Source organism: Amblyomma americanum, chromosome 1 (genome assembly GCF_052857255.1).
Source record: "Amblyomma americanum isolate KBUSLIRL-KWMA chromosome 1, ASM5285725v1, whole genome shotgun sequence".
NCBI lineage: Eukaryota > Metazoa > Arthropoda > Arachnida > Ixodida > Ixodidae > Amblyomma > Amblyomma americanum.
This window is the reverse complement of record NC_135497.1, coordinates 483,144,533-483,165,355: the sequence shown is the minus strand read 5'-3', so window position 1 is coordinate 483,165,355 and position 20,823 is coordinate 483,144,533. Positions and strand designations below refer to the sequence as shown.

Sequence of the window (20,823 nt, the reverse complement as noted above, 5' to 3'; positions counted from 1 at the left end):
CCTCACTACTTTCCCCCCGTGCAGGGTAGCAAACCGATTATTCACTGGTTAACCTCCCTGCCTTTCCTCCTAATCCTCCTGAGAAAACCATCCCACCCATTTCTCTCATGTGTAGTTTGAGAGTTTATAGGTTCTCTTAAAATTTGTTCAGCATATGCCATGGTTTGGTGAACAGTGTTTTCCACAACTCAAGGAAGTTTTGTAAATTGCACTGTTACAAAATGAAGAAAAAACCCTGAGTGCACTTGGTGCTGCATTTTATTTGCTTATTTATGCAATGCCCACAGTGGCCAACACTGGGGCAGGAACATCACACACAAGCAAAAAACTTGACAGTGTTCCCCAGCAAAAGTGCCCATAAAGTGAGTTGGCCGTAATAATGAATTGTGAAGAAAAAGAAGCAAATATTCTTTAAATAAAGCTTTATGGCTGCAGCCTGCTATAGTGGCACATGGAAATTGGGAAACACGGGAGCGTTATTGTAATCGCGAGGAGCTTTAAAACAATCAATATCAATATACAAGGGGGACAACATCTGGTAGAGGCACTTGGGATTTGGTTGTCATCGCTGTCCATAATAACAAGACAAAAATACATATGTCCCAATAGGCTATATGCATTTTCACCCTGTCCATTGTCTCGACATAGACATTGGATTTGAATGAGGCATAAATACAATCCGAAAGTTTGGTCCCAGAAAAGCTGCCCCTTTCAATAGGGGTAAAATTAACATGGCATGACTGTACATTAGATTCAGCAGATGATCATACATGGTACAAAGCTGTAAAGAAACCTATGCACTATGCAAAAGACATAATGAGAAAAAAAACATTGCTGGAAAACAACTGTACCAAACAAAGGAAGAAAAGTAGATTTCAAAACAGCATTCACTTACATATGCAGGAAACCTGGAAATTAGCAAAAAATAGCACTACGTACACTTCAAAACATCAAACAGGAAATGTAGCAGAGGCGCTTTTTAAACCAGCTTTTAGTCTACTGCCGTGGTTCCGGGAAAGAAGTGGCTGGGCCACAAGAATGTCTAAAAAGTGCAGTCAACCAACCCCGTAGGAAGTGCCAAGTCGGCCTGAAAGTGGCAGTTACGTCCTCATGAAATAACTCACGGCAGGAGTGCCGCACTCTTTTCCTCTACTGATTAATAAGAACGACAAAACATTTGGTTCAAACAGAACACATTACTAAAACCATACTGCACAACCATGTGTCAATGCGTCAACGACCGTATGAGGCAGCACCGCACTTCGCTGCAGCCAGGCAACACAGCAAATCTTCCAAGACATTGCAACCACTGCAAAGACTGCACCCCTCTGTTCCATAATGTCAACATCATCGGCCGCGGCAAAACACAGATAGAACGAGAAATCTTAGAAGCTTTTAAAATCAAGCAGTTAGGAACTGAATGCGTCAGCGACAGCTCTGTCAGGTTCACGGCAAAAGAATACACTTTCATGAATGGGACATAGGTTGCCACATGTTTCTTCGCTCGCTTAATCAGTTTGTGTTTGCTGTTTTGATAGCGTTTGTGGCGCTCACACGCATGTGCGCCCTGTTCTGATGTTGGCGAAGTAAAGAATTTTCAGTTGTGTTTCTAGCGTTGTCCTGTGTACTTCTCCTTGTGATTGCGTCCTTTTTGCTGGTTTTCCTCATACCATGCACCAACTGGCCCAACAAGCTACGCTTCTTCAACGCCCGACAAGGGTGTTCGCCGGTTAAATTTCGCGGTTTTTCTCACCACGAATCGTGCGCATTTTTGTGTACATAATGCACCATCTCTTGAGGGTGAAGTAAGCTTTGTTTCTTGAAGTTTACTTTTTTTTTGCACTAGGGCGCAGCACAATGTTCTCAATACTAGAGCCGCCAGAGCGTTCTCACTTGAGCACAGAACGCACGTTGGCGCGGTTCGTTGACAAGCATGGCAACGTTTTCACCGCGTGCGTTTTTCGGTGGTGCATTTAGCGAAAGCGAAGACGACTTCAGTGAGGAAGAGAATTACGTGCCTCCATCGGACAGTGATGACAGTTCTTCCACTGAAGCGAGTGACGATGACGACGGCGGCGGTGGAGACAGCACCTCTGTTGACACACAAAACAGTGCGCGACCACGTGCTGCGGACTGGAAGGTGTACGCGGATAATATGCCCGATTTCACACAATTTCCCTTCACTGTCACGAACCCAGGATCACAAGTAAGCACTTGTAATCTCAACTCTGAGCTGGAATATTTTCAGCTGTTTTTTACAGACGACCTGATGGACAATATTGTGCGCGAAACAAACCGCTATGCGCGTGATAAGATTTCTAGTGCCGGTGAGCTTCCAAAGGACTCAATTTGGAAGGACTGGGAAGACGTGACCTTGACAGAATTCAAGGCTTTTCTTGGTGTAATCATAGACATGGCCTTGAATCCAAAACCAGAACTGAAGGAGTATTTTAGCCAAGATATTGTCAACAAGATGCCTTTCTTCCCGCACATTTTCTGCCGGAAAAGATTTCTGCAAATGTTTTGGATGTTGCACGTTGCCCCGTGCCATGATGCCTCTTCAGGTCGGCCGGCAACACGTGGAAGCAAGATCAGGGACGTCGTGCATTACATCGACGCGAAATGCAGAGAGCATTTCAGAGCCGGCCCCAAAATTTGCATCGATGAGAGCACTGTTGGCTTCAAAGGCCGTGTCTCGTTCAAATGCTACAATCCACAGAAGCCAACTAAATGGGGCATGCGTGTTTACGCACTTGCTGACTGCCAAACGGGGTACATTTCGGCAATCGAGCCCTACTACGGCAGCACAACAACTGACAGTCTCGGCCGTCCCGAGCTGCCCTTCACCTGCAGCATTGTTCTTCACTTGCTCCAGAAAGTGCAGCAAGCTACGCCGGGGAGTGGCTACCACCTCTACACAGACAGATTTTACACTTCTCCAATGCTTGCCGAGGAGTTACTTCTACAGAGAGTACAATTGACTGGTACCGTGATGCCAAATCGCAAGCAAATGCCACAGCAGGTCAAGAAAAAACTGAAAAAGGGCGAAGTGGCAGCTTTCAGAAAAGGACGCTCCTACATGGTGTTTTAGTGGCGAGACAAGCGTCAAGTGACGATGCTCAGTTCTGCCCACAATGTATCTCTCAAAGAAATGACAAGGACACAAGCAGGTGGAAAGAAAGTGACGTTGAAGAAACCAGTGGTCATATGTGACTACACAGAACACATGGGTGCAGTTGACCGTGCGGACCATTACTGCGCCAGCTATGCATTTTGTCGAAAGACAATGAAATGGTGGCGAAAGCTTTTTTTTTGGCTTTTGGAAGTTTACACCGTAAATAGCTTTATTTTGAGGCGCACACAGCTGCAGAATCGTGGTGAGAAAGAACAGCGACACCTGCAGTACCGCCGCAACCTCATCCAACAGCTGGTGGGTGACGTGAGGGCTAGAGCCAAAAAGCGCGGCCCGTCTGCGCGGAAGGAGTGCGAGGAAAGGCTAGATGGGAAGAGCCATTTCATATACAAGCTGCCAGGCCGAAGCAGCAGGGACTGTGCAGTTTGTAGCGATAGAAAAACAAGCGGAGGCCGGAGGGAAACTGTGTGTTTTTCTGTAAAACCTGCAGTAACAACCCTGGCCTGCACCCAGGAGAATGTTTCGAGCGCTATCACACGCTTCCGAAATATCGGTAGAGAAGTTGCCAGCAAAATGCAATAGAAAATATAAATATCCTTTGAGTTTTTCTTCCACGGTTTGTGTTTTTCTTCGCGGCGCCACAAACTGGCAAAATAGTTTCGGACCAGGACAGCCGGAAAGTGGGTAAAAGATTCGGAAAGTGGGTAAAAGTTTCAGTGTGAGTTGGCCGTAATAATGAATTGTGAAGAAAAAGAAGCAAATATTCTTTAAATAAAGCTTTATGGCTGCAGCCTGCTATAGTGGCACGTGGAAATGGGGAAACACGGGAGCGTTATTGTAATCGCGAGGAGCTTTAAAACAATCAATATCAATATACAAAGGGTACAACATCTGGTAGAGGCACTTGGGATTTGGTTGTCATCGCTGTCCATAATAACAAGGCAAAAATACATATGTCCCAATAGACTATATGCATTTTCACCCTGCCCATTGTCTCGACATAGACATTGGATTTGAATGAAGCATAAATACAATCCAAAAGTTTGGTCCCAGAAAAACTGCCCCTTTCAATAGGGGTAAAATTAACATGGCATGACTGTACATTAGATTCAACAGATGATCATACATGGTACAAAGCTGTTAAGAAACCTATGCGCTATGCAAAAGAAATAATGAGAAAAAAAAACATTGCTGGAAAACGACTGTACCAAACAAAGGAAGAAAAGTAGATTTCAAAACAGCATTCACTTACATATGCAGGAAACCTGGGAATTAGCAAAAAATAGCAATACGTACACTTCAAAACATCAAACAGGAAATGTAGCAGAGGCGCTTTTTAAACCAGCTTTTAGTCTACTGCCGTGGTTCCGGGAAAGAAGTGGCTGGAGCACAAGAATGTCTAAAAAGTGCAGTCAACCAACCCCGTAGGAAGTGCCAAGTCGGCCTCAAAGTGGCAGTTACGTCCACGTGAAATAACTCATGGCAGGAGGTCCGCGCTCTTTTTCTCTACTGATTAATAAGAACGACAAAACATTTGGTTCAAACAGAACACATTACTAAAACCATACTGCACAACCATGTGGCAGCTAAAAACAGAATCTGCATGCTTTTACCCTGCATAAAACCATACTACAAACTGGATATAGCAACTGGCTATCTTTAAGGGGGTTTAATGTCCCAAACTGAGTCGGGTTACGAGGAATGCAGTAGTGAATGGCTCCGTAAATATAAACTCCTTGGAATCGTTAACGTGCACTGACATCACACGGTACACAAACCTCTAGAATTTCGCCTCCACCAAAATTCAACCGCAGAAGCTGGGATCGAACCTACGGCTTTTGCGTCAGCAGCCGAGCGCCATAACCACTGAGGCAATGCGGCAGCTTGACTATCCTAAACACTACAGACATTCTGTAGTAAAAAGCAACTAAGAGAAGCTGGATGAGGTTGAAATTCAAGCAAGACTTAAAGGCGCTGTGAAACACCTTCCGAGGAGAGCACATCAACTCTCTCAATCACTGCATTTGCTTGTCATGAACATCCGAGCCAAATAATACACCTCTACACCTGCAGAGAACCCACAATCACGCGCCAAAGTTGGCGAGCACTTCCCGGAGACTTACATGCTCGCGCCCTTCTCCATCGCTCACAAATGCGTATATAAGTTGAGAGATGGCTACTGGTTGCATTCTTTCAGACGTCGGGCAGCTACTATGGCCACGGCCAGTAAGCCGCGTAGCTCTGGTGGGTCAGGAAGCTTTGCACCCCGGAGGTGGGGCCGGCAGAGGAGCGCCGACCTTCCAGCGTGCAAAGTGTGATGAGAGGAGAGAATTCAAATTTTGACTGCAGAGAGCTCAGCCGCTACAAAGCGCATTAAAAAAATTCTTGCTACACAATATTCGTGAACTGGCATGCTTTAACGTCCCAGGCATATTGTAACTTTACTAGAGCCCCTTTCAGAGCTCCTATAAGAGGTTACAAATTTTTCACCTGCTGCGATGGCTCAGGGGCTATGGTACAAGCCTCTTGGCTGTGGCAGCTGCATTCGTTAGGGGGCAAATTGCAGACTCCTGTGTTCTATGCGATGTCAGTGCACATTAAAGAACACCGTCTGGCATTATATCGACTTCATCTGGCTCCTTATTTGTATACCCCCCACTTCATCCCTTCTCTCAGGCGACTTGGCCATAGTTGCAGTGCTTTAATTTTTCAGATTATGTCCCCCTGCCCCACCTCCAACATCACCCTCCTCACAGTTCCCCCTTTACTGCTTTTATCTGCAGCTCCAAAAGGATCTTTTTCGACCGTTTCAAGTCATTCTTAAGCTTAAGATTTTCCATCTCGAGCTGATGGACTGCCGCTCGCTTTGCGAGGTTGTCGCGGTGGTCTGGTCGTAAGAGCCTCATCCGCAGCCGGTGCTCTTTACACTTTTGTGCCCTCTCGGTAGAAATATCGTTAAGGCGAGCTGCTAGCTCTTGCTCGACCAGCGACTGCCTATGCATGCCCGCAGTGCGGCTGGTACCTGCTGCGCTTTCTGCAGAGGCAGCAGGAAGCACTGAGGGTGAGGGTGCTGCGGCTGCCGGTGTTGCCGGAACAAAAAAACCGCTTGGCGCAGGTGGCACAGCAGGCGACTGCCTCTGTGAGCTCATGCGGCTGGTACCTGCTGCCCTTGCTGTAGAGGCAGCAGGAAGCACCGAGGGTGTTGCGGTTGCCGTTGTGGCTGATGTTAAGGAGGCTGCCATGGCCACTGGCTCCTCTTCCATTTGCTCATCTTGCTGCGGGCTACCCTCTTCATAGTGCCAGGACCACAGCGGGTCCTCTGCATCACCTAATGCGGAGGAAGTGCTTGCTATTAGACCTTGAAATGAGGGCAAATTCAATGCAATGTCGCTTTAGATCAAGAAACACTTCAATCTTTGCTAGTACTGTAGGCTACCTTAGCCTTTGAATGGTTTACAATGAAGTGGGTACTTTAAACGCATTCTGCGCTATTTTGTACGCTTGTATTCGTTGCTTTCAATGTCCTTCAGGTGACATTTTACCATTTTTGGTCGTGCAGTAACTCAATCAATGCTTCCGTTAGAGTTCGTTTATGTAACAAAACAGGAGGCATAAAACATGCACTTAGCCTGCTTCGAAGGGAAACATTTCCGGAATACATTCGTCACATACACTGCCAATCATGCTCCTTGGATGACCACTTTGGAAAATATGTTCGGCCAGTGCATTCGCGCCTCTTAGCTGTAGCTTTGATAACACTGGTCACACAGGCGAATATTTTTATGACAGGTCAAGACAACACAGATGCCACAGAAAATTGGACATGGCTACAGCTGTTATGCACACTTTTAATGACAGAAGAGCTCATATGCTCAGAAAAAAAAACAAAATAATAAGCACAGAAGCAGCCTACAACAGCAAAAATGGTCAGACACAAGCGCCAGGCAGGGATGCTGCAATTCATTTTGCTGGAGTGTTTCATCTAATCCTCTAGGCATAAAAACAGAAAAGCAGTACATACACAGAATATGTATTCCAAGAAAAATAATCTCATATATATTTTTTGGAGCTTGCAGTACAATATATATATATATATATATATATATATATATATATATATATAAAATAAGTCATACCACTGGCTCCTGGAATAGAACCATCTTGAGTGCGCGAAAGCAGGGCGGCCACCGATGGTGTGGGTTGGGACTCGCCGCCAGGGTCTGCTTGGTGGCGATCACTGTCGAAGGGGTTCGCCAAGCGAACCCCCATGTGGGATGCGACACTGCCAACTCTTTGCAGGTCTTCAGTGAGCTGGCTGGGGGCCGCTGAGCCGCCGCCTAGGTATTCACAGAAAGCGCTGTTACAACCACTGGAAAAATCCCTTGATGAATATTCACAAACACTAAGCACATTCCACGTGAACGCCAAAGTATCTTTCAGAATTTAAGCGCTACGAAGCAACGAAAACATGCATGTTTATTCGCGCAAGCAGGAGCCTTTTTTTCTGACAGAAGCACGATATTTGCATTTATTTAGTAATACTCTCCGGGTGAAACAACCTTAAACATGCTGACTCCAAACTGCGGGTGCGTGAAAGCTAGATACTAACTGTGGCGGTGAAAACGCACAGCAAGAAAATTGGCAGCACAAGTTCCAGCACCTCACAGTTCACAATTGGTAGCGAGGTGCTGGAAGTGGCAGAGGAACAGGTCACTTAGGGCAACTAGTGACAGCTGATCCGAATCATCAACGGAAATAATAGAAGGATAAGAATGGAATGGAGTGCATATGGCAGGTTTTCTTAGATCATGAATGTCAGTGTACCACTGTTCCTCAAGAGAAAAGTGGAGGCTAACGAAAAAGGTTCAGCTTAAGGACAACACAGCGAGCGACGGAAAGCAAAATGGTAGGTGTAACGTCAAAAGACCAGAAGCAGGCAGAGTGGGCAACTTCTTTTCAATTTTAGGCCGTTATTAATGTAGAGCACAGTGGAGCGGGGCTCACTGGCTTCATAGACAGTCTTTAAAATGCTTAATTTAAGTAACCAAAATCCATCATGTCCCAACAGAAACTGTTAACTGAGCTTTGTTCATGACCATGATTATTACTAGCATTGAAATGGTATGGATAAACTTTTTTTTAATGCAGTCGATCACTCCTTATGTGCTGAGGTCAAATTATGAAAAAGGAAATTCGATCAATACCAACGAACGGGAATCGAACCCGCGGCTGCGTGAACAGATCTTTAACGGCTGTTGGGCGAGACGACTACGCTACCGTCGGAGCGAACGCACCTCTTGTTAAACTGCTCCACATTCTCGCGCCGTGAATTAGCGTCGTCTTCGACTTTTATTTGCTCCGTCCCGCGGCACTGCCTTCTCACCGTCGTCTTCTACGTAGCACGAATTCATGCTTTCGCTCAGATTCGAATGTCGTAAACATTCTCTGTATTTTTTTTTTTAGGGGCGGAGGGGGAATCTAGTCATAAAATGCAGGCAGCAAGCTATCGGAACAGTTCTGTAATCTGGGAGAGAACCTTTGAATTCGTCAGCAAAAAAGAATCAAAGATGAAAGAAAACAGGACTTACCGGTCTTAAATATCTCCCGGTTGTCGTCCGCTTTCGCCTTTCGCCACTTATTTTTCCAGTTCTCCCAGCATTTCTTCAGCTGGAGCCATGTCCGTGGGCTCAAGTTGTGACTGGAGTTGAACTGGGTTTCTATAAGCTCCCACTGTTTCCTGTTCCGTGCAACTGACACTGCATCAGTTCTCTTGTTCTCTAGTACGGCCTTGTGCTTGTCGACGAGGTCGAGGAGAAGAGCTCGCTCTACTCTGGAGCAGTTAATTTTGCCCTTCTCCGTTTTCTCCATCACGCGCGCGTCGCAACACAGCACCAAAGAATAACGCAGTACAGAAAACAAAACACACTACAAATGACTACACACTATCAATAAATATAAGACCAAAATATATACGATACAAGCAGTGAATTTACAATTAAAATGCGCGATAACAATATAAAGCAGAGACAAAGAGCTGGCGATGATGCAACCGATGGACGCGCGCGAGCGGAAAGACTACGACGTCGACAGGAGCAGTACTACGCGCGCTACTATAGTGACGTCTTTGTTTGTGGCCAGACAAGTAATATTAGTTCTCCAAAGCTTGCCGAAAAAAACTTTTTGTTGTTCTTAAAACGTTAGTTGAGACTTGTACTATGTATTATCAGCGCTGTTTTGGCGCTTCTGTTCTTTATTTGTTCATGAATTTATTAGATATACAGAAATGTTTGCTTAGCCTCGTTCCCATGGCGCCTACTTACATCTAAAAGCGCTACTTTCATAAGTGCTGCTTAAGGGCCGTTTTTGAAACTTCCTTCGCCACTCATACTTTACTCAGAACTTAAGTCACACCTTAAGTGTCGTTCCTGAATACGGCGGACAGTGTGCAAAATGTGTGTCGGCCAGACGATGCGGTTGAATTCGCCCTGTGCAGAGTGCAACAGCAGCACCGCCGGTTTCACCCAGAACCTGCAGCTCCGTATCGTGCTGCAGTGCTACAAGAAGATTTGCCGATATTTGAGTGCTCCGAGCTTTCAGAAGAAGTGGGGGAGCCTAAATGGGGGCATGGACATCACGTTTAGGGACATTGTGGTCGAAGGGTCCCGCCTAGCCGATGACTATCGGCATGCGGAGCCCACGAGCACACCGTCGACCTCGTCGGCAGTGCCTTTCTTGGCAGCTTCGTCATCGTTTTCTTCCTCATTAGCCTCGGCAGGTGTTGCAGCATCATCAACAACGGTACCCCCTCAAGCAGCACGTGTTGTGAATCGGACTTCAGCCGTAAAGGCGGCCGCAGTGACAAAAAGTGTCAATGGTGACAGGACACGTCGCGTCGCGCTGCTCAACGGAGATGTGATGGCACTAGCGCACGACCATGCTTATGCTGCGCCGTACAAGTTGATAAAAGTACCTCCAGGTAGGTGTTTTCGTATCGAACCAGCCTGCTCGATCTGCCAGTGCTCGCAAATGCGCGTACGGAGAGCTTATGCGTTCATTCCGACGTGCAGTTTCGGAGCACGCATCGCTGTTCATTGGCAGTAACCTTGCACGCGTTCCTGTGTGCCGCCTTTGCTAACAACGCAGGGACACTTGTGCATGAACTGAGGTACAATTGTGGCCGTTAAACTGAGCTGTTGCCGCATTGTAAGTTTTGACTGGGGTTCAGCGACTCGTAGGCGTTCGCCGTTTCAAGTTGGCAGACTGACGAGCATCGCGTACCGGCGTTTCCCTGCATCTGCATGCTTCGGGAGCCACCACATTGTTTATTTTTGATCGCTTTGGAGTTCATGTACGTTTGCGCGTAGTTTGCGGTGGTGGGGGACAAATAGTTTGAATAGTACTGCCCCGCTGTTTCCAGGGCTGGCTGGTTTGAGTGCCTAAGCTTTCGCGACTTCTCGCATGGCGGCGCGGGTTACTGCCCCGGGCTACTGGCCTTGTCGACAGATGGCGATACCATCACATGCGGCGGGTTGTTTAAATCGCGCACTGTTGTTGCTGCGATATGGCTAGCACCACACTAAAGAGCGTAATCAAGTGCGATAATTTCGAATGGCGAGTACTTACGGACGCGCCTTGTTTGGATTACTGTCGTCGTGATGGTTACTTCACGTAATTAAATCAAGATGGCGTCTCCATTGACATGGCGCAAAAACGGTGCTTTGGCTTTGTTTTTTTGTGGACGTGCTGTAGTTTTTGACCAGCGCCGCATTTTTCTCATAAAACCGGCACCTCTGCCGAGGTTCGTTTCTGCGGTTACCCGACTGGGCGACGGCTTGAGTGTTGTTGGTGGCAAACAGCTCAACGACGCGGACAGTGGAAGAAAATACAGGACTAGCGCTGACCCACAACTGAAATTTATTTATGGAAAAAGTGGCCAACTTATCAGCTAGTACATAGACAAAACCCAAGTTTCTACGTGGCATCGAGGAATGCAACCTCACTGTCATATAATGAAATAGATGGCTTACTGACACACAACCTTGTTTTTTTCTTCATGTGATATGCTTCCATAATCTCACGTGTTAATCGGGACGGGTGTTTGTAGAGGATATCACAGTAAGGCAATGAGGGAAAACAAAATTGGCAGTTTCGAACATGGTCAACTACATGATTAGATTTGTTAGCTTCAAGATTATTTGCATGCTCTTTCAAACGTGTATTGATGCAACGCCCCGTCTGCCCGATATATATTTGTCCGCATGACATTGGGATTTTGTACACAACCTCTTCTGCGCATGGCACATACATTGTTTCGTGCTTAAGCCCACAAGTTGTTTCAGATTCTTTTCGTTGCTCAGCCTTTCTTTCCAAAACAGCACAAACCCTTTTAAGTTTCTTGGGTGCTGAAAAAACCACCCCTACGCCATACCTTTTTGCCACATTTTTAAGATTATGCGCGCGCAACTGCCAGGCACCTGGCGCCCTCAAGGCGATTTGCGCATGCGCACTGACGAAGCGCAGGCTCCCGATTATAGTGAACTACACTTCCGGTACTCCGGTAACGGTAACGCGGTACACGGTATGCTAAAGGTGTCTAATCTTCTCCAAGTCTGTTGCATGCGAGCAGTGAAGAATGGCCGGAAGTTGACCGTTAGCGCATGCATTCTGGGCTTCCCCTTCACGTCTCGTTGGTCGCTTCGAGCACGTTCCTAGCTGCGATTGCAATCGCTACGGAAGATTCTTCACCCGCTAAAAGCGAGGTGTCCGAGAACCTACGCTTTTTACTTTACTCATGTGCCTTGAATTTCTCCGGCCGTGGGGGGCCCTGATAGGCGCCTGATCGCCTTCTTGCTTGCAAAGGGCTCGTCTTTTTTATTTTTTTAATGGTTACCTATTCCTAAAGGTCATCCTCGACAAATTACCGCGTCCTACTGAAAAATAGGCGACGTTGACTGAAAACGGGTGCCTTTAGAGCTAGAAAAGGTAAAGGTGCGCTAGCACAATCAAACTTTCGTTGGCACGCTGCACTAGCTGCGTCCCACGCATAATGTGGCTTTCTATTGTCTACTGAAACCTGAACACGTGACCATGACTTGCATGACGTACATGGCCTCCTTCCCTCTTAGCGTGACGCAGGTTTCCTCCTTTCTACTGATTTCTAGCTATTGTGTAACCTTCTTTCCACATTGATGCAGCTGGCGCAACACTTCGCAGCTGTTGCGGTTTTCCTCCTTTTCACTTCCCACCTGTCATGGTGGGCAGGTGGCAACCTGCCTGTTTCATTGTGTGCAGCCTGCCGTCGGCAGGCTTCAAGGGCAGACAGGGCAACCTTCTAGCTTGCATGGCATCTAGAGCTAGCGCACTAACAGTGTCTGGCGGCGTTGTGTTGTGTACGCTTACCAGCTGCCTCCTGCCATGGTTGGTAGAAGGAAGACCCACCTGGCACTTGCCACGGTTGGCTGGTGGCAAAGTTGAGAGAAGGAAATCTCCCTCTCCACTTGTAGGGCACAGGCCGGAAGGTGGCTGCAGCGGGAAAAACTCCCCAAAAAATGAAAAGTTCATATATTGGGAGTTCTTCCCGCTGCGGCCACCTATATTGAAGGAAGCCAACAGCCACCGCAACCAAGGTGCGTCGGGGTATGTTGCTATTATATATATATATATATATATATATATATATATATATATATATATATATATATATATATATATATATATATATATATATATATATATATATATTAAGATGTGGGTGGCTCATGTGTGGTTGAAAAAATTGCCGTTTTTTTTTCTTCAAATGACAAGTACTCTTGAGCCAGCCTGCTCCAAGAGGCAAAGTGACAACAGATTAACAAAAAGCCATTACATCGCAATTATTGCACGCCTCACACGAACTCAGTGTCGCCCGAAGTCGTCTGTGACGTCATAGCCACCGCTCGGCTCTTGAAACCAAAACTACTTCAGAGAAGAAAACATTGAACAAAAAGTAATTTACCGGGCTTAGACGAACTCGACGGGGCGATCCATGTTTTCGGACGTCTCAATAACGCACTACGAAAATTTGGTGTCCTTACTCCTTTATTAAGTTGAGAAACATGTGTGCGTATTTTTGAGACCTGAAGACAGTGCACTGCTGTGCAACTAATCCCCACACTTCGACCGATACCGTTTCGAGATGCTCGATAGCTGCGACAGACCTTCGTTCCCGCAACGTAGAGGTCGCACTGTTGTGTGCCACTGCGTTTTCACGTGCGCTTAGTGGATGAACCCGCTTGTGTCGGTCCGAATACGTTCCGGCAGCCGAATGCACTTTTTTTGGCCGACGCGTTGTCAGGTCGAACACGAAACCCGATCCGAGTGTCGCATAATTTCCGTAGCGCCTTTAGACAAAACTCGCTTATTCACCGACGTCTCTCATCACTTTAGGCAGTTGTGTGTGGGACTGCACTGTGTTTTCTTCGTCCTTTAGCCTCTCGCACTTTCCGTCGCCCCACTCGTTACGGCTCCTATCGTTTTGTGTTAGGTCGCTCCTGGCTGCTCGCGATGGTTGAAGGAAGCCGGCCAGTAGCTGTTCTCGACGCGCACGCCCGCCCTTCTCCCGTAGGGATGCGGAGGTTTCTAACGGCCGTTTGAAAACGCTGCAGCTACCGTGTTAGCGGTAGTCCGCTTTTTCTGCTGGTGTTCGTGCTTAAAGGGGCCCTGAAAGGGGCTCTCTGTAAAGGTGTGGTGCGCCTGCGATGTTAAAGGACATCGCTTCACGAATATCCTCCAGCGAGAATTTTGAAGCGAAAACCTTCACTACGCCGGCGTTTCGAGCCGTCAGCGGGACCGCAAGTTTGACCTTAAATGTAGCTAGAGCTCAAACAAGGAAATGACGCCTGTCTCACATATCTCGGTGGACATCCGAACCGCACCCGTTAGAAAAGGAAAATGAAATGAAAATTGGTTCTAAGGAAAGGAAATTACGCTTGTCTCATATCTCGGTGGCCACTCTAAACGCGCCGTAAGGGAATGAAGTGAAATGAAGGTTGGTTTTAAGGGAAAGGAAATTACGCCTCTCGCACATCTCTCTGTGGACACCCGAACCGCGCCGTAAGCGAAGCGAAATGAAAGGTGGTTTTAGGAAAAGGAAATGAAGCCTGTCTCACATTGCGCCATCCCCCCCCCCCCGCAAAAAAAAAGAAAAACAATTTATTTTTCAATTTGGGTTTCCGAAATTATCTGCGGTGTTTGCGCGTCGTTTGGAACCTGATCTGGTTCCATATCTCCGCATACAACGAGCAGTAATACAGTTGTAAACGTCACCGAAGCTGTATTAAATATATACTGTCTTGTGCGACCTCCTTTAATGTCGTTTCGACGAAAGCAAGATGTTTAAAAAATAAAACAATGCCTACTCTGTGTGTGTCAGTATGTCTATCTATGGAAACCGCCAGTCGTTCGACCACAAGCGTAGCCAGGGAGATGCCGCGGTGGCTTAGTGGTTAGGGCGCTCGGCTACTGATCCGGAGTACCCGGGTTCGAACCCGACCGCGGCGGCTGTGTTTTTACGGAGGCAAAACGCTAAGGCGCTCGTGTGCTGTGCGATCTCAGTGCCGTTAAAGATCCCCAAGTGGTCGAAATTATTCTGGAGCCCCCCACTACGGCACCTCTTTCTTCCTTTCTGCGTTCATCGCTTCCTTTATCCCTTCCCTTACGGTGCGGTTCAGGTGTCCAACGATATATTAGACAGATACTGCACTATTTCCTTTCCCCAAAAACCAATTATTATTAATATTATCAGATGCAGCTTTTCGCTTTCCACCTGCAAGGTTAACGAGAGGTAAACCACCAGCAATTTTTTTAATGCGGTTTGTAGAAGCCGAGTTATCTGTAAAATTTTGAATTTCAACGTCTCTTCGCTCCCCCTTTCTTTCCCTCTCCCTGCCCTCTCCCTGTTTCCGCTAGTCGCAGCTGAAGTGCTTCAGCTTTCGATGGCAGATGCAGCGGCTAGCAACATCTTTTCCTTCCATTGTTATATTATTAATAAATAGCCACTAACAACAACAGCGTCTCCGCGCCTTTCCCTCTCCTCTCGTCACTTTTTGCATGCTCAGTGGTCGGCGCTTCTGAGCATCCCCACCGCCAACGCGCGCGGGTGGAGCCTCCTGACCCGCCAGAGCGACGCGGCTCACTGGCCGCGGCAATGGTATCTGAGTCACGCCTCAAAGGATCTAACCACAATAGCCATCTCCGAATAGAATTATGCAGGAGCGTGCAACGGAGGAGGGCGCGAGCATGAAAAAGTTGTCGGAAAGTACTCGCCTACTTTCGCGTGCCATTGTGAGTCCTCTGCTGCGTGTAGGAGTGTAGTATGTGGCTCAGGTGTTCATGACGAGTATGTGCAGTGTTTGAGCGAGTTCATGTACTCTCCTCCTGAGGTGTTTCAGAGCCCCTTTAAGAATTCTTGTTGGCATGTTCTTGGGCGGGTTTCTTCGCCACCTTCGAAAACCATTGCAGTGCCAGTTTTGAGGCTGACTATCGTGGCTACGATTTTTTTTTCGGCTGAAGTGCAGGTTGGGTAGCACACCAACTATCTTGACGACAGAAGCGGAGCGCATCTTCCAACTGATAGCAATAGCTGTCACGGTGGTGGTGATGATGTTGATGATGATGATGTGACCTGTCTCGTGACTGGATATAGAGTTAGGCGTGAAACGGCGATACGCGAATTGTCAGTCACAAAAAACTAGTGCGTAGCCAGATACGTCTCATCGTTCATGCTACAACAACAGCGGTATCACAGCGCGCCGGTCTCTATAGATCTGAGCTGTCTGCGATTGCGCTCCCGCCTGAATCTGTACCAGCTTCGTGGTTCCCATTTTTGTTTTCCCTGATATACGTCCAGTCATAGTCTTTCGCGGTGGGCAGACTGAGGACGCAGCGGTACTTACGGAGGTCCCGTTGCCTGCCTTTCGGTTGCACGACCGGTGATATCACTTTCCTGCATTGAGCGAGAATGTGCGAGAGATCTCTGGTGGTTCGCGCGAAAACAAGTCGGGCCCACTCCGCGTACTTTTGTGTCTCGGTGATTTCTGGCCGCCGAGTGGAAGGAATGCAGCTCGATTGCGGCAGCAGATCGGGAGCATCTTGCGCGTAAAGCGGTTTTCGTCGCTTCCAACGAAGGGAGCCGATACCGGGTTTACGGGGTTTAACATCCCAAAGCAACTCAGGCTATGAGGGACACCGTTGTGAAGGGTTTTGGAAATTTCGACCGCATGGTGTTATTTAACGTGCACTGACATCGCACAGCGCACGGGTCTATAGAATTTCTCCATCGAAATTCCACCACCGCGGTCGGGATCGAACCCGCGTCTTTCGGACCAGCAGCAGAGCACCATAACCACTGAGCCACCGCGGCGGCTGGAAGCTGATGCTGGTGAAGGGCTGAGGGGAAGCTGAAAATTAAAAAAAATTATAATAAATGCAATAGCACAACCAGAATCAGCAAGATCAATGTGGTCTTGAAATTCGTATTTATTATCGGGTTCCGTGTGCTGTGCGATGTCAGTGCACCTTAAACATCCCCAGGTAGTCGAAATTATTCCGGAGCCCTCCACCACGGGACCTCTTTATTCCATTCTTCTCTCACTCCCTCCTTTATCCATTCCCTTACGGCGCGGTTCAGGTGTCCAACGATAAATGAGAGATACTACGCCATTTCCTTTCCCCCCAAAACCAATTATTATTACCGGGTTCAAACCCGGGTACTCCGGATCAGGGCGCTCGGCCTCAGGGCGCTCGGATAAGGAGTACCCGGGTTCGTACCCGACCGCGCCCTGATCCGGAGCACCCGGTTGGAACCCGACCGCGGCGGCTGCGTTCCGATGGAGGAGAAACGCTAAGGCGCCCGTTTGCTGTGCGATATCAGTGCACGTTAAAGATCCCCAGGTGGTCGAAATTATTCCTGAGCCCTCCACTGCGGCACCTCTTTGTTCCTTTCTTCTTTCACTCCCTCCTTTATCTCTTCCCTAACAGCGCGGCTCTAGTGTCCGCCGATATGTGAGACAGATACTGCGCCGTTTCCTTTCCCCAAAACCAAAAATATATTATTGTGCATGAGCTGAAACAGCGTTTCGCTTCCTTTTCGCCGCTTTCAAAAGGAGCGTCCTTCATTGAGGCTTGACTTGGGGCTTATCAGCCTTTTATTCTTGCTGACATAAAATGGCTCGTGAGTTATCTATTTGCAGCTGTCGGCTGAGTGCTGCCCTCATGCTGCGGCGCTTCCGTCCGCCCAGAATGGCCGTAGCCGCGCTATGCGAAAGCGAAACCACACTTCTTCCACAAAATATGAAAGCAGCTGTATATGCTGTATAGGAACTCTACTGTACTCAAGTCATCGGCGAGTGACGCACAAAGTTCTTTACGACTCGCGTAGTGCACTGGCCGTAAGGAAGCCAGTTTTGCATCATGGGACCATACGGTGGGGCATGAGTGCGCGTGGGCCTCGGCAGACCTAAATGTGGGACGAATTCCTCTTCCCACCGTATCACACATCGGTACACGGGACACCGTGTGTAATATCGGGACGCTACCGCTAAATCTGTCGCTTAGGCGACCGTGTTAACGACTGGCTCGTGCCAGAAATTCATGCGTTGCGATAGGCGGGCGTTCATATAGCCGAATCACCGGCCATTCACGAATTGCTCTCACTACACGAACGTCGTTGTTGCGAAACGCAGTAGCTTTTACACCTTTACCCTGTGTGATCTTCTCGGCCCCTATATAGGATAGGCTTGAGGACATGCTGCTGAAAGCGCAGGGAGGGCGTTATGCCTTCGCCTGTGTACGCGGGCGCCTCGTGACGCCCTTTAGGTCCCACTCTCCTAGACAGACAGAGAGAGGATTGCCGTCGACGGTGGTATTTTTATTCCTGGGGTCCGGCGCTGGCCGCGATCGGCAGAAGCTCGTGGGCGGGCGCGGAGAAGGAGAGGTACGAGAGAGCTAAGGGATTGCATGGGATATGAGTATACTGCTAGTAGCAGCTGGTCGCTGCTGCCGGGGCCGTCGTAACCACCGCGCGCTGACTCTGTCGTCTGACCGTGAAACCGAGTGATGTCACGCGGAGCGCAGCTGGTCGCTGCTGCCGGGGCCGTCGTAACCACCGCGCGCTGACTCCGTCGTCTGACCGTGAAACCGAGTGATTTCACGCGGAGCGCTGCTGGTCGCTGCTGCCGGGGCCGTCGTAACCACCGTGCGCTGACTCTGTCGTCTGACCGTGAAACCGAGTGATGTCACGCGGAGCGCAGCTGGTCGCTGCTGCCGGGGCCGTCGTAACCACCGCGCGCTGACTCTGTCGTCTGACCGTGAAACCGAGTGATGTCACGCGGAGCGCAGCTGGTCGCTGCTGCCGGGGCCGTCGTAACCACCGCGCGCTGACTCTGTCGTCTGACCGTGAAACCGAGTGATGTCACGCGGAGCGCAGCTGGTCGCTGCTGCCGGGGCCGTCGTCGTAAAGAAGATCCAGAAGTGGTAGCGTAGGAGTTGGCTGAAAAGCAGCGAAGATATGAAAGTGCAAGGCTAGACAAGCGGCTGAAACGCCAGAATCACGAGAGGCACGCCTTGCTAAACGCTTTTCGCTTCGAGATATCCAGGCTTAACACTTTAGCTAAGCCTCAGCCCAACTTTTTTCCGTCCGCGTCGTCCGCGCACATCCGTGACGTCGTGTCAAGTGATGCGCGATTCGTCCTGAATTGAATTGGTTGTTGGGGAAAGGAAATGGCGCAGTATCTGTCTCACATATCGGCTGACACCTGAACTGCGCCGTAAGGAAGGGGATAAAAGAGGGACTAAGACAGGAAAGCAAGAAAGAGGTGCTGTAGTGGAGGTCTTCGGAATAATTTCGACCACCTGGGCATCTTTAACGTGCACTGACATCGCACAGCACACGGGCGCCTTAGCGTTTTACCACCATAAAAATGCGGCCGCCGCTGTCGGGTTCGAACCCGGGAACTCCGGATCAGTAGCCGAGCGCCCTAATCACTGAGCCACCGCGGCGGGTAAAAGCCCTGCGATTCGGTGTGTCGTGTGAATCCACCTTGAGGAACGCATCGGAGGAAGAGACATATGTGCGCGATGCTTCTGCAGGCAGATTGGTCTGATGAGGAGCGAAGGCGGTTGTAGCTTCATCGGTGCTGCTGCGCTTGTTTCACAGGCCATTCGGCCTGAGGAACACCGTTGCGTCAGAACATGCGCGTCTTCGTTTTCTCCTCCGGTGCCGTCTTCAGTTTCATATCTGCTGATCCTCTGAACCGCCACGGTGGCTCAGTGGTTAGGGCGCTCGGCTACTGATCCTGAGTTGCCGGGTTCGAACCCGACCGCGGCGGCTGCGTTTTTATGGAAGCGAAACGCTAAGGCGCCCGTGTGCTGCGTGATGTCAGTACACGTTAAAGATCCCCAGGTAGTTAAAATTATTCCGGAGCCCTTCACTATACGACACCTCTTTCTTTCTCTTCCACTCCCTCCCTTATCCTTCCCCTTGCGGCGCGGTTCAGGTGTCGGCCGATATGTGAGACAGATACTGCGCCACTTCATTTCCCCCAAAACGAATCATTATTATGCTGTGAACCGACCTGCCCGACATCATGCGTTAATTCAAGACTGCGGTACTCACTGCACGTACACAAGCGCAGCCAGTTTTGCTTCTTTTCTCTTTAAATTGCGAGTCAACCTTGTAACGGCCGGCGTATCGCGGTATAGACAGTATACAAACCAGTAAACTTTGTTCCTGCTCGCAAAACAAAATGTCTGGTCATCGTACCGTTTTCACAAAACTGCTTTTTTAAACTTGCTTCTCAGATTGAAATGTATAGGTGCCGGTTGTCAGAGATGTACAGAAAGCATGCTGCAGGAGCTTACACTCCATTAGGCAATGCATGCTGGCGAAGCTACGGAAGATTTCAGTGCGCGATGTTCTTTTTTAGTTCCATTCTTTATTTGTTCGTTGTTTCTTATTCCTTGCCAAGTTGGAGTAAACTTGAAACAATCAAGTAATTACTCATTAGCATCCACCCAAGCGTTGCCGTACGACCTGCGAAGGAAACCTATGCAGATTTCAGAGAAACTTCGGTTGAACCCGGGACTGAAAGTTCGTAGGAAGTTTCTCTGAAAACTGTATATATCTCTTTCGTAGCCGTTTGGCTGCACTTAGGGGGATGCAAATGAGTAATTACTCCGTTATTATGATTTGCCATGTGCTGTGTGTATGCGTGCGCAGTTTTATCATTTTTCGTGTTCTAAGAAAACACCCTAATTTGCCCACTTCAGTAATATAATAATTGCTCCAATAATTCCGCCAAGTTCTTGCATTTTTGCACTGTCGGAGTCGGTGTAACGTCCAACGGTTGACATTTTTCACATTCTGTCCCACATTTTGGCCTCCAGGGCATGCATTACGAGTCGGCTAACCTGTCGGCGTGCGATGCGCGCCAACAGTGGACGGGAGTCGTCGCGGCCACGTTTGTGTGGGCGCACGAAAAGGCCCTTTAAGGACACAACGAGAGGAAGCACGCACGCACACCAGTGTGCGTGCGTTAGCACGCCAGACCTTGGCTCGGGGTCTGTCTTCAGGGGCGTCTCACGGTTTTTGTCGGCTCAGCAGGTCGGCTCGACGACTCCCTCCGACGGGCATGGCGTTGAACGAGCACGCCGTG

The 20,823-nt window shown here is 48.6% G+C and overlaps 2 protein-coding genes across 2 annotated transcripts in view; one reads left to right on the top strand and one right to left on the bottom strand.

Annotated features, from left to right (window-relative positions):
- Positions 1–2,010: 2,010 nt before the first annotated feature.
- LOC144127181 (uncharacterized) lies at positions 2,011–9,001 on the bottom strand. Its single transcript, XM_077660466.1, has 4 exons — positions 8,722–9,001; positions 7,270–7,470; positions 6,294–6,461; positions 2,011–2,093 (listed from the first exon to the last, which is right to left on the bottom strand). Exons 1-4 carry the CDS (start codon positions 8,999–9,001, stop codon positions 2,011–2,013), a joined length of 732 nt encoding a protein of 243 aa, XP_077516592.1.
- A 600-nt stretch (positions 9,002–9,601) lies between these two features.
- The window catches only part of LOC144127165 (uncharacterized), a 75,644-nt gene continuing 64,422 nt past the window's right edge, over positions 9,602–20,823 (top strand). Inside the window, exon 1 of the mRNA XM_077660465.1 lies at positions 9,602–10,109. Within this exon, the coding sequence (XP_077516591.1) occupies positions 9,602–10,109 (508 nt within the window). The remainder of the gene's footprint in view (positions 10,110–20,823) is intronic.

Excerpts from the sequence above, each read along its gene's own strand:
- LOC144127181 (XM_077660466.1), bottom strand. The coding sequence starts at position 9,001 with ATGGAGAAAACGGAGAAGGGCAAAATTAACTGCTCCAGAGTAGAGCGA. Across the intron at positions 7,471-8,721 it reads CCGGGAGATATTTAAGACCG|GCGGCGGCTCAGCGGCCCCC; the intron begins GTAAGTCCTGTT and ends GTGAATACCTAG. Across the intron at positions 2,094-6,293 it reads CTCTACAGCAAGGGCAGCAG|AGGTGCTGTCTCCACCGCCG; the intron begins GTACCAGCCGCA and ends GTGTGTCAACAG.